At 49.9% G+C, this 12753-nt stretch overlaps 1 protein-coding gene across 1 annotated transcript; it reads left to right on the top strand.

Annotated features, from left to right (window-relative positions):
• The first annotated feature begins 344 nt into the window (after window positions 1–344).
• LOC112898599 (uncharacterized protein At1g66480-like) lies at window positions 345–3399 on the top strand. Its single transcript, XM_025966951.1, has 2 exons — window positions 345–1229; window positions 3007–3399. The coding sequence occupies exons 1-2, from the start codon at window positions 564–566 to the stop codon at window positions 3052–3054; spliced, it is 714 nt and encodes a 237-aa protein (XP_025822736.1). The 5' UTR covers window positions 345–563; the 3' UTR covers window positions 3055–3399.
• The last annotated feature ends 9354 nt before the right edge of the window (window positions 3400–12753 follow it).

The raw sequence follows: 12753 nt of genomic DNA, 5'->3' as shown, positions 1-12753 counted from the left end.
CGCCATAGACGCCGTGGCGGTCGGCGAAAGAGACGCCCGTTTTGGCCGGAGCCCAGCGGCCAACGAGCTCGCTCGGTCTAGAAGGGCATTGGGACCGGCCGGATGGCTAGCTAACCTCGCCACCACGCACAGCGCAGCACATGGGCCGGCGATCCCTCCGATTCCGATCCCCCACATGCCATGGGGCCTCGCCAAGTTTTTCTCCTACGGCACTGTTGCCGCTTTGCTTGGCCGCTGTCCACACGTAGCAACATGCCACGCTAGCTAGCTAGCCAAGAGACACATCAGCCGGCATGAGCAGTAGTCGCTACCACACGAGTACACGACGGATGGATTAATTACCAAGCGGTTAAACAAGTGGTTAGTACTATAAGATTTGACCTGCGCGAACACATGGCCGCGCCACGCCCGCCATTTATATCCTACCCTCCCTCCTCGATCTTCCTCCTCCGGATCTCACCTCCGCTAACGAATCTCGGTACGTGCAGCCGGCTTCGTTCGTGCACACGGGCATTACTCTGGTCGAACCTCGGTCGACGAGGCTAGCTCGAGGAAGGCCGCGCATGGGCAACTCCATCGGCGGGAGGCGGCGGAGGGCGCGGGTGATGACGGTGGACGGCGCCACGTACAAGTACCGCCCGCCCGCCGCGGCCGGGGACGCGCTGCGGGACCACCCGGGCCACCGCCTGCTGGACGCGGAGGAGGTGCGCCGCCTCGGCGTGCGCGCGCGCCCGCTCGACCCGGACGCGCCGCTCAAGCCCGGGAGGCTCTACTTCCTCGTCGAGCTCCCCAGGATGTTGACCGCCCGGCGGCCGCCCCAGCGGTCGTGGTCGGGCGCGCTCAGCTACGACGGCGGCGCCGGGGAGCGGCTCGAGAGCCTGATGCTGGCGCGGCGCTCGGCCTCGGACGTGGCGGCGTCGGCGTCGCTGCTGGCGTCCCCCGCGCGGCCGTCCGTGGAGGCCGCCGCCGGGGACGGCGGCGCCGTGCGGCTCCGGGTGCGCCTGCCCAAGGCCGACGTCCAGCGCCTCGTCGAGGGCAGCCGCGACGCCGCGGAGGCCGCCGAGCGGATCATGCAGCTCTGCGTCGAGCGGGACCAGCAGCGCCGGCACCGCTCCGCCCCCGGCACGCCCCTCGTCGTGCCGGTGGCCGCCGCCAACATGCCGGCGCCGGCGATCGCGCGCAAGGACAGCAGCAAGCCCCCGGCGGCCGCCGGCGCCGGCAAGAAAGAGGTGCGCCGTCCGTCCTTCACCTTACAATTTCCAAGCTTCTCACTACGTGTAAATGTAGAGCCAGTATTACCTCCAGTGGGGAAATTCATTCGTAACCCAAGCATAGTAAAAAAATAACATAAGTACTGGTCGGTGCAATGCAAGCAACTCAATAACTCCAATCATAACGACCATTCGCTTAACTTGAGAGAACATGGGAATGAATATGCGAAGGAGCTGTGTAGCGGCACCATCCAGCAACAGGGCACTGAAAGCCCCAAGACAAGCGCAATCAATCGAAAGCAGGGATGATCAGCTAGCTATAGCCTATAGCCAACGTGTCGTGCTAATCAGTTGCTTGTCTCTGCATGCTTAGCTTGTCTTCTAGTTTAATCTAAAAAGCTTGTCTTCTGGTGAAAACGCCGAAAGAAAAGAGAGAGTAAAAAACCATGCCCATTCGTCATCCACTGACATTTCCGTGCCACGCGTCTCTTTCAGAGAAGTAGCGTAGGAGTAGCACAGTCGACGGTACAGTTCTGCTTCCTCCCAGCTCACGTCGTCGGTTGCTGCTACCGTACCGAGGCCCTCGTCGTCTTCGTTAGTTACTCCGTCAGGTCGTTGCGAGGTGGCCGGCGGCGGCGGCGTGCGCGCGCACTGGCCGGGAAAACAACGCAGCTAGGAGAAGGGGACGGGGGAAACAGAAAAGAGAGGCGCGCGGTGGATTGGTGGTGGTAGCAGGAACGGTTGGGGCGATGGATGATTCGGTGTGGCCATGTGCATGTGATGAACAGGACAGGTAGCATGGGGTGGCCATCCTCTGCGGGTTAGGTGCGGGGGGCCCTGATGGGGCGCTGTCCAAGTCCAATCCATCGCGGGATCGGATGTCAATTCAGTTGCGCTCTCTGATCGATCCCCGGCCAAGTCAAATGCGAATGCATTCAGACATTCAGCAGTAGCAAGCCTGAAGGCCATCAAATGGTGAGCCATTCAGACATTCAGTAGTAGCTATAGTAGATTATACTATATGTTAGTGCCACCACACGCGTGGATTATGGATCGGCGATGCTTGGATCAATAATTGTTTCAATTCCAGCTGCGCTTGATTAGCCAGTTTGGTGGTCGGCGGCATCTGACATGACGCGACACGATCATAGGTCGACTGAACAGCGCATCTCGTGCATCTCGTTAAGGAGTATGCTCCGTTTATATTAAAATATTGTTATAAAAATTATTGTACGATGGAACAACTCCGGCAGATCCTCTTAACACTTTTTCGATAAGGCGGAGCGGAGCCGGAAAGATTTCCATTTTCCGAAAGATAGCATGACGGTGGTGCCATCCTGCCATCGTCGGTTAGGCCGTCCCGGCGGTGGTGCCGCCTGTTACCATTCGATCGTCAGCCGGCCGGTACTCGCAGCCGGGCAGGCCGGACAATCATCCGTGGGAAACTGGGGTCGTGCTTTCCTCTTTCGGCGGGAAAGAGACCACCTCGCTCGCCACCGACCGAGAAAATAACTTCTGCTCTGGCTTTCACTTGAAGCAACGCCACCGGAACCTGCTGCAGCCGCTCACAGTGCACTCTGTTAAAAGCTAGCCGAGTCAACACCGCACAAATTTGCAACACCGGCAAACTAACAAAGCAAAGACCTTTTTCGCTTTTCCTTTACAAAAGTTTTCGGATATAAAGCAAGGTTAACCGTCACTACTGATAGCTGACTGGTTAGGCAAGAGAAGCTTTTGTTCTGAAGTCTGAACTAACAAGTTCCTCTCCTGCTTGATGATCTTTGTGTGCTTTCAGAAACGGGCGAGGTTCATGACGGTGCCGGACGAGATCATCGGCTTCTGATCGATAGATCGGAGGAGCCTGAACTGGAACCTGATCAGGCTCCCGGTGAAATTCCCCTCAGTCTCAGGCCTGTAAAGCCCCAAGCTAGCCGGAGAAAGAATCTGAAGGATGGGAGATAGCTGTGTGACATTACTGCCGGCCGGGAACACGAGAAGCGCTAGCTGCATGTGAATGCCTTCCTGTCTCCGATCCCTGGCACTTGTGTTCTGCAGTAGCAGTAGCAGTAGCATTTTGGTGTGAATGTGTGTGTGTGTGGTGATCCACTCACTTATACTCATGGTACATATTGGACTGGTTGATGAATGCCTAGTAGTGCGATCGAATCCCAACTTTTCCTTCTCCTTTTTCCCAGTGCGCATCCTGCAACAGCTAGCTGCTTCTTCGACCCAATGTAAAGCTAAAGGCTTTTTTTTAAGGTTTGCTAGCTGCAGTGACTTGACACAACAAAATGGCGCCATGCATGACATCAACTGTGTGTGATAAAATGGGAGATTCTGATGAAAACAAGCGTATATATACAAGTTATATAGGAGCCGTGCGCAAGTAGTCTCATAATACTGCGCTCGAATTTGTTGTGGAAAATTTGCATCACCAGCTATCAGAAAATAATTGTGCAAAATATATATTTGCGGTACAATTCTGATAACAAAAACAAGACTAGTTGGTTCAAATATAGTTAAGAGACCCAGTCCATTATAAATTAAATCTACTTGGCGTTTTAAATTTTGTTATCTAAACTTTATATGCACGGTGCTGTATTGTAATGTAATTCACAATAATACTAGTATTTTCTTGAGTAGGTTCTACTACATTGTAATGTTTCTCACAACTGTCTTGCTTGCATTTCCGCCTGTCAACTTCGAATTGAATCATCCGACAAGAAAGAAGTTGTGTGTCAGTGTCGTGGACTCATTTTGCAATAGGTTGACGACCTCAGTTAACTCCTCCCAAATTTCTGCACGTCACCTACCTTTTTATTGCATTGTTTTGTTTTGGAAAGAATGAGCTCCAAAGAGATCATGGCCGGAGGTTTCGGCGACCATACGAGAGTGGAATATCGCTCGATGTTAGGATTGGACTTATTTTCAGCTGTTGTTGTCGGGTGGAGTGGTGCGTCCGTGTTGATGTCCCAATCCAACCGGTTGGGTGTAGCGTTTTTAAGTTTGAGTGGTTAGCCGCGTTGATGTCCCAATCCAACCGGCGAGTCTATTTATATCAATAGAAACTCACATGCTAAGTTTTGCTGACTTGCTTGCTTGCTTGCATGCATGGTGGGGGGTCAAGCTAAGCTCGCAGCTAATCTTCCAAGAAAGTGTATCAACGGGCCTGCATGCCATGATAAGCAGCTCTGATTCGGTCGAGCTAGCAATGCACGCAATCATGCATTAATTGTGTTTCTGTTGCTGGAGAACATCATCGAGTTAGAGCACCTAGCTGAGGTTGGTAGCGTGTCGATTTCAACCAAGGAACCGCTCGGACAGGCCGGGCAGTGTGAGCAAGCTCGCGATCTCCCATCGTCACCGGAGATTCAAGATGGAGCGAGTAATAAGTTCTTCTCCTTCAATGGGCCTCCATGCATTTCCCCTCTGAAAGACAAGGTATATATCCAAAAGTCAAAAGACCAACTATTGTAGTAAGCTAGCTTCCATGGAGCTAATAGTTTGTTTCACTACACCAAAACAATTCATTTTCGTCAACCAAATTTATTTTCATCGGTCCACGGCAAACCGACGAAAACAAATATATAATTTCGTCGGCTTCGGAGGGCCGACGAAATTATACATTATTTTCATCGGCCGCTGCCAGGCCGACGAAAATAATGACCTACTTTCGTCGGTCTGACCTAGACCGACGAAAGTAAATCTATTTTCGTCGGCCAAGTTGACCGACGAAATTGTACTTGGTATTATCTGATAAGTAGTTTCGTCGGCTTGACTGAGCCGACGAAACTAAAGGTATTTTCGTCGGCACATCCTGGCCGACGAAATTGACCTTATCCTAATTCAGCCGCCGGCGCCCGTTGCCGCCCGTCAACTCGTCAATTCCTTCCTTTCACTCTCCCTGCCTCCTCCTGCGCTGCCGCCGCCCCGCGCGCTCCCGTGCCCGCTGCCCCGCCGCCCGCCGCCCCGCCCGCCGCCACGCCGCCCCACCCGCCGCACCCTCCACCCCGCCGCCCGCCGCGCCCGCCGCCCCGCGCGCCCGTGCCACCCCTGCCCGTGGCCGCCGCCCCCTGCACCCCCGCGCCCCTGCCCGTGCCGCCCCGCGCGCCCCTGCCCGTGCGGCCCGCGCCCCTGTGGCCCATGCGCCCCTGCCCGGCGCGCCCCTGCCCCGTGCGGCCGTGCCCGTGCGCCCACGTGCCCCCCCGCACGCCCCTGCCCCATGCGGCCGTGCCCGTGCGCCCCTGCCCGGGCGCCCCAGCGCGAGCCCCGCACCCCCATCGCCCCTGCGCGGCAGCCCGTGCCCCCGCGGCCGTCCCCGTACGCCCCGCGCCGCCGTTCCTGCGCGCCGCCGCCTCCCGTGACCGTGCTGCTGCCCCCCCCCCCCAACCCGCCCCCGTGCTGCGGCCACCCACACGTCCAAGCCGCCGCCGACGCGCTCCTCTCGGCCGTCCCCTGCTCGAGCTCAGGTATTAACCTGTTGGCTGTAGTTGTCTTTTCATTAATACTATTAGAAATGTGGTTGGTCTTATTGTAACTATATTTGTGATTCTATTCGTATAAAATTTGTGATTATTATAAGATTTTTGGTTCATTTCTTAGAAATTATATAGCATTACTGATATCTAAAACGATTTGTGTTAGATATGCTTGATAATTTTTATTTGCTTAGTATCGTTAAGGAAGTAACATTCTCAATTTCGTTAATGAAGTAGCTAGTTTGAGAAAATAGAAGATGATCGAAGTTGGATGTATGATGGTTGGAGAAGTAACGGAGTGCCTACGCGAGAGTGGATGGTCAACACACAAGCTTTTGTAGATCATGTGTTTTCATTGTCTCCTGGTGGTGGTTTGGCAAAGTGTCCATGTAACAAGTGTCAGAATTGTTCTCGTCAAGTCAAGATTGATATGGAGAGTCACCTCTGCAAAGTTTGGTTTCATGCTGAATTACGAGAGGTGGTACGAGCATGGGGAGTCACAGAGGTAGGGGGCATACAACTGAAAGGATCGATGGACCAAGAGGGGGGGTGAATTGGGCCTTTTTCAATTTCTAAAACAAGATAAAGCAACCTTAACCTATGCAAAACTAGAAAGGCACCAATTCACCAACCGGATAACTAAACAACCTACACAAGCTAGATAAGATAAAAAGAGATAAAACCTAGCAAGGTAGATCTAACTAGTGATCCCTAAATCAAGCACATGAGTGAATTGCATGAAAGATAATGCTTGAATAAGTAAAGTGGACAAGGGACAACCGGATTTTTCCCGTGGTATCGATGTGTTGGCACACACCTCTAATCCACGTTGTGACACTCACAAAGAGTATTGTCACCTCCCAAGTCACCAAGACAAGGGCGCTCACTAAGAGTCTCCGTTCACCATCCCGGTGTGGTGGAGATCAAGCCACGTACAAATCTCTTCTCCGGGCTTCCACAATCCTTGGCAAGCTCCGCGAGAATCACCTCGATCACCAAGATCGCCTAGGTGATGCCAATCACCAAGAGTAACAAGCTAAGGCCTTCACTTGAGCAAGAACCAATCACCAAGAATAGATGCACACAAGCTTCTCTCTACTCAAGTCCTTAATCTTGCTTCTTGAATGATTGAATGAACAAGTGTATGAAAATGTTGAAGCTCAAGGTGGCTCTTGACTAAAGTATGTGTGTTTGGGTGTAGCCTGGTGTCAAGAGTAGTAGAATGACCCATTGGAGGGGTATATATGGGCAGCTCACACGAATAGAGCCGTTGGAGAAAAAGCTGCCAGAAAACTGCGTAGCGCCGGTTAATCCGACGTCCCTCCAATTGTCATCATCGGTTTAACCGGTGAATGTAAACTGCCCCTTCTGAAAACTAGCCGTTACAGCTTGGGCAGATTAACCGTCGTTGCATCGGTTTAACCGGTGAGTGTAGTCATCCATTGATCAACTGAAATACCAAGTCACTGGACAACTGCACCGACGTCCAATTTCAAATAGCGTCGGTTTAACCGGTGAGTGTAGTTGTCCACTGATCAACTGAAAACCTAGTCTCTGGACAACTGCACCGACGTCCAATTTCAAATAACGTCGGTTTAACCGGTGTATTGACTTGTCCTGACCTGTAGACCATGTTTAACCGACGTATAGAAAACTTGAGGCGTCGGTTAATCCGGTGATAAGAATTTTTCTGATTTTGCCTTTTCTGACTTGAGTCTTGAATGAAATCCAAATATTTCTTGAGATATAAATTAAGAACCACTTATTTGAGCTTCTAGAAACCTGAGTGACCATTGTGTGCATCCATTTTCAAATGACCATGTCCATGCTCAAGTTACTAAGCCTAAACCCCTCTTAATAGTGCGATCACTACAAAACTATAAAACCTATACTAACCTAAGTGTCCTGCTCAACCTTATGACACTTAGGATTAGAAAGATCCTTAGTCTTGACATATTATTGAGTTGAATGCCGAGATCGCCTTTTTGAATAATGAAAATTTGGGCCTCTTTTGACATATAACCAAATGAGCGATAATGATCTATAAAGCTGCACAAACTCATTAGTCACAATAATGGTTGTCATTAATCACCGAAACATACCTTAAGGGCCTAGATGCTTACAATCTCCCCCTTTTTGGTGATTGATGACAACACAGACATAAATAACGAGAGAGCGAGAAAGATAAGGCACGAATAAACACAAGTAAACTCAAAAAGAGAGAATCAAAGAACTCAATGGCTCAAACGAAATCCATAGATATGTCTCAAAAGCTCAGCATGATCAAATGACAAATGTACATATCCATGAACTAACACCAAATATAATACAATAAGAAACATCAAAGGTTCTGATCACGAGCTCTCTCTAGTGCTACCCTCCCCCTGACTCTCACTCCCTCTCCCCCTTTGGCATCAAAGCCCAAAAAGGATAGCTACTGATCTGGCTGACGAGGGACGGCGAGGAAGCGATCCGGGTCATCATCATCGTCGTCGTCAGACGGAGGATCCTCGGTGACGGAAGGGACCTGCTGATCTGAGCTGCCGGCAGGTGCTGAGCTGACTGGAGGTGTAGCTGTCGTCGAGGCTCTGGTGCTAGCACTGCCGGGGAAAGGATCCGTGGAGGTAGTAGCCGGCTCAGCAGAGAATGTGTCAACATCTGAAGTAGTAAGAGCTGATGCTGCCGGCTGTGACGACTGCTGAACTAAGGACACCTCTCCGCCTCCCCCTGAAGGTAGTGGCTGTGGTACGACGGGGAGGCCAACTGACTGCACTGCTGAAGGTGACTCCTGGAAGAGTGAGGTCGCAGGCAGTGGAGAGAAGAGAGGACGACTCGCAGACCCAAGTAATGCTGATAATGAGAACATGATCTCCGGGGTCGCAGAAGAAGCTGGAGCAGTGGAGGCCGGAGCTGGTGTAACTGCAAGTGGTGGTGCTCCGGTGCCCTGAAGGCCTGACTGTCCTGGCTGCTGAGGGGCGAGTCCGGTGTGAGAATATAGCTGTGAAATCATCCCGAACATCGCCATCATGCCCTGCTGCATCTGCTGAAACTGAGCGTCTGTCCTCTGAGATACTCGGTCAATGAGGCCGACGAAACGCTCCTCTGTAGCAGCTCGCTCTCGGGCGGCCTCTCTCTGAATCTCGGCAAGCTGAGCCTCATGGGCCCTCCTGGCCTCCTCTTGTGCACGGCGGTCCTCCCTCTGCTGTGTGACCAGCTGCTGCAGAAGTGCGGTGAGCTCAGACGGCTGAGACACCTGTGACTCTGAGACAGTAGTAGCAGCAGCTGTCACTGGAGCAGGCTCTCCTGAACCCCCTGCCTCGTGATCATGACTCGCTGGAGCAGGTGCAGGGAAATACTCCTCGTCCTCGGAGGAGTCTGACTCTAGGTCTGACCAATGAATCTCATCATCTCCTCCGGGAAGCTGTGCCTCTGCAGCTAGTAACGCCTCATCCTCCTGAGCCACTCGGGCCTGTACCTCGGGTGACAGCCGTGCCATGGCAGCTCGATCTGCCTGTCTCCCTCTCCTCCTGTCCGAGGGTGCTGTCGGTCGATAAACTGGAAACCAGGGGACCTCGTCCTGCCGGTAGACCGCACTGACGGGTGACTCAGCTGGCACTATCATAGAGCAAATGAAACTGATCCAGTGAGCATAAGGAAACTGTCGTACTACGCCCATCCCGTCAGTGATAACATCCTCAATCTCAGCCAGAATAAAGTCAACAATATCAAATGGTTCGTGAGTGAGAATGTGAAGTAGTAGCAGCTGCTGCAGACCGGTGAACCCCTCTGGGTAGCCACTCCTCGGGAGCAAAGTCCTCCGGAGTGCCATGTGAACAGCGTAAGCCTCTGGGGTCAGCAGGCTGGGGACTCTGGCGTAAGAAGCTGGAAAGGGCTGGCGGAAGCACTGTGAGATCGTCTCGTGTGAAGGTGCAATCCCGCCAATCATGGCCCTGCGAGGTGGATCTGCATCACCATATACCATCGAAAATAGCTATTTTCGTCGGTCGGCCGACGAAATAAAATCGACGAAAATAAGCGTCTTTTCGCCGGCAACCGATGAAAATAAAACTGTTTTCGTCGGCCGGCACAGACGACGAGGATGTGAACCTATTTTCGTCGGCCAGTCTAGCCGACGAAAATGATGGAAATATTTTCGTCGGCTGGCGACGAAAATGACCGCACGTATTTTCGTCGGCTAGTGTAGCCGACGAAATTGATTGTCGCCTTTTTCATCGGCTCACAGCCGATGAAAATACTGGGATCCTGCTAAAAACAGCTGCATATAATAGAAATTATGAAACGCAATCATCCATAAGCAGTTATTTAACATATCCATAAGCAGAATTATGAAATATATGATCACACAATCATCAAATACATCCAATAAGTACAATCATAAAATCCATAGTCTAAATGATATATATATATATGTCAACGAAACGCGAAAACACAAATCAAGGAGGGGTAATATTATGTCCGCTGCCACAGTCACCTCCAGAAATATTATGCGCTGTCGATGGTGGCGTGGACGGGCTGGCAGAAACTCCTTGAGGATGAGTACTCGTCGAACCCTGATTATAGACAAAGTTAAATGTATTTAGTACGTATATATAAGAAAATTTGAGCATTGCTAGTTATACGATAGAATTACTACTTATGGAGACGGTAGATGCACATATGGTACAAAAGTCGGCGGTGGAGGAGTAGACGCAGGAAGATGTGGCAAATTAAATTGTGAACTAAGGGTAGCCGCTAGCATTTCCTAAAACCGATAATAGATCAAGTATCTTATAGCAATGAAAAGTGCACAAGGATTTGAAAAAATATCAAACTTGCATAGTACCTGAATCTGTCGTTGCTGAGCGAAAAAACCTTAGATGTACTCGTGTTGTTGCCTTACCCACTCCTTTTGCCTCTGCATCGCCTCTCTATGCTGCCTTATCTCCTCCTGCAGTCGAGTTTCCCTTTCCCTTTCCTGTTGGTAGCCCCGAGAACTCTGAGAGAACTGAGAATACCTTGTTTCACTTAAAATACCACTTGTATCAATAACACCATTCAACATGCTGAACCTGCCATACTTCTTCCCTCCCCCGCTTGAGTATAAGGTACCGATATCCACATCACTCCTCCTCCAATCGTACTCCTCCCCATGACGTGCCACCATTTCATCACCATCTCACCTACCATTCAGGCAACCAATAATAAGATAATATTTGAATCATCGCTTAATTGAAATCAAATTATTTTACTAACCAGAGTCTATGTGGCATTCTCACTGCAAAGCAACTATGCCTGTGCAGGATCTGCGCCGTGGTGGCCTCGAATGTATGTCTCAATATAGCTTGGGGCCACCCCACTTTGTGCCTGCTAGCAAAGAAGAAATTGTGATATTGCAAGTAAGTACATAATAATCAAATTGAAATAATAAACACGTACCATTCGACGAGCCAAACGAAGATATCCATCAGCCCCATATCTTTGTGTAACCCGTGATCCTGCTTGACGATTAGCTCTCTTCATCCTGTATTTTTTCACAAAGCTGGGTGAAGCCCAATAAGCACAAAGTGCTAGCCAAGCATCTGGACACTTTCTTAACCAAGACAAACCGCTAATATCAACTTGATCCTCTCGGAGTTATATCTCAGAAGCGCCCAGTTTCTTGTTCATATCTTGCAGCTTTGTTTTCTTATAGTATAAATAAACACACTGTATACGAGCATTGGACATCATGTCCCTTACCACCTTCGTCGCTGCCTTATCGAACATAGAATGAGCCCTAGCTTGTAGGCACTGCTCCTCCCCCTCCGGCAAACGATACCTCTCCTAAAAAGAAAAATAAATTAGTTAGACAGCTTATAAATGAATCAAATAGATAGTAGTTATACAAGTTAGACAAGTTATGATAAAAAAGTACCCAGAACTCATTCCAAATCCTCGCTGCAGTCGTGACGCCTTGATCATCCGATTGCAGCTTATATTGCTCCCACTTTAATGCAGGCTGAAGCACACCTCCAATTGTGACCATTCCTGGGTAGTGAAACCGATAAAGTGTTCCCAATGTTGCATTTACAGGTCTTAACCTATTTCTTCCCTCCCAACAAATGTCGTCCCACTATCTATAATTAGAACATGATATCCATCATGTTTCTTACTTGAACTATATAATATATTAAATGAAACAATCACAATAATAAAATAGATTACTTACCTATCCCCATGTGGCCTAATCTGTCGACGATTTGCTGGATTGGTTGTGGCAGGAGTCATCACATTGTTGCCTCTAAATCTAAATGTATTGTATTAGTTAGTTAGCTCATATAAAAATTTTTATGAAATAATCATAAGTTTCTGAACACAGGTTGAGAAGCAGTAACCTTCTCTTCCTCCTCCTCTGCATCTCCATCTCTATCCTCACACTCTTCTCCCTTCTCGAACCCATCCCCCTCTCCACTACCTCCATCTCCATCGCCATCCACATTCGCGACGTATTCTTCCTCATCCGCACCCCAACCTTCCTCTTCTTGCTATTCAAAGATAAGTAGATATTTAGTGTTATTAAATAAATTAAATTACACATGCAAACTACATATGACTTACTTGCATAGCCTCGTCTAGACATCGCTGAAGTGCACTTCTTCGGCTTAGGTGAAAACTGCTGCCTCTAAAGAGAGAAGGCCTATCCGAAGATGCGGAGCCATCATTCTTGAGATTGCTCCTCGGTGTCTCATTCGAGGTGTGGTAGCGCGGTATATGAGCATTAATGTTATTTTCTTCTGCAAAATTTGTGCTCGTGTAGTGTGAGATCTCCTTAAGATTTAATGCCTCGGCAATGCATCCCTCTACTCGTGTTTTATTTTCGATGGTTGCTTTGAGCCTGTTTAAGTCTCGTACAACAAATTACATCCACCTGTATTGTACGAGGCCACCCACCTCAGCTTCATAAGGCAAATGCACTAACAAGTACTGCATTACATTCATGAAACCGGGGGGGGGGGGGGGACACCTTCTCCATCTTATATACTAAGATAGGTATTTCCTTACTCAGTTTTCTCATTGTACTCTTG

This window comes from Panicum hallii, chromosome 6 (genome assembly GCF_002211085.1).
Source record: "Panicum hallii strain FIL2 chromosome 6, PHallii_v3.1, whole genome shotgun sequence".
NCBI lineage: Eukaryota > Viridiplantae > Streptophyta > Magnoliopsida > Poales > Poaceae > Panicum > Panicum hallii.
This window is presented reverse-complemented; position numbering and strand designations above follow the sequence as displayed.

What these genes read in the sequence shown, in the direction of transcription:
- LOC112898599 (XM_025966951.1), top strand. Translation starts at nt 564, where the DNA reads ATGGGCAACTCCATCGGCGGGAGGCGGCGGAGGGCGCGGGTGATGACG. An exon ending in CCGGCGCCGGCAAGAAAGAG is followed by an intron (nt 1,230 to 3,006) that starts GTGCGCCGTCCG and finishes GTGTGCTTTCAG; the next exon opens with AAACGGGCGAGGTTCATGAC.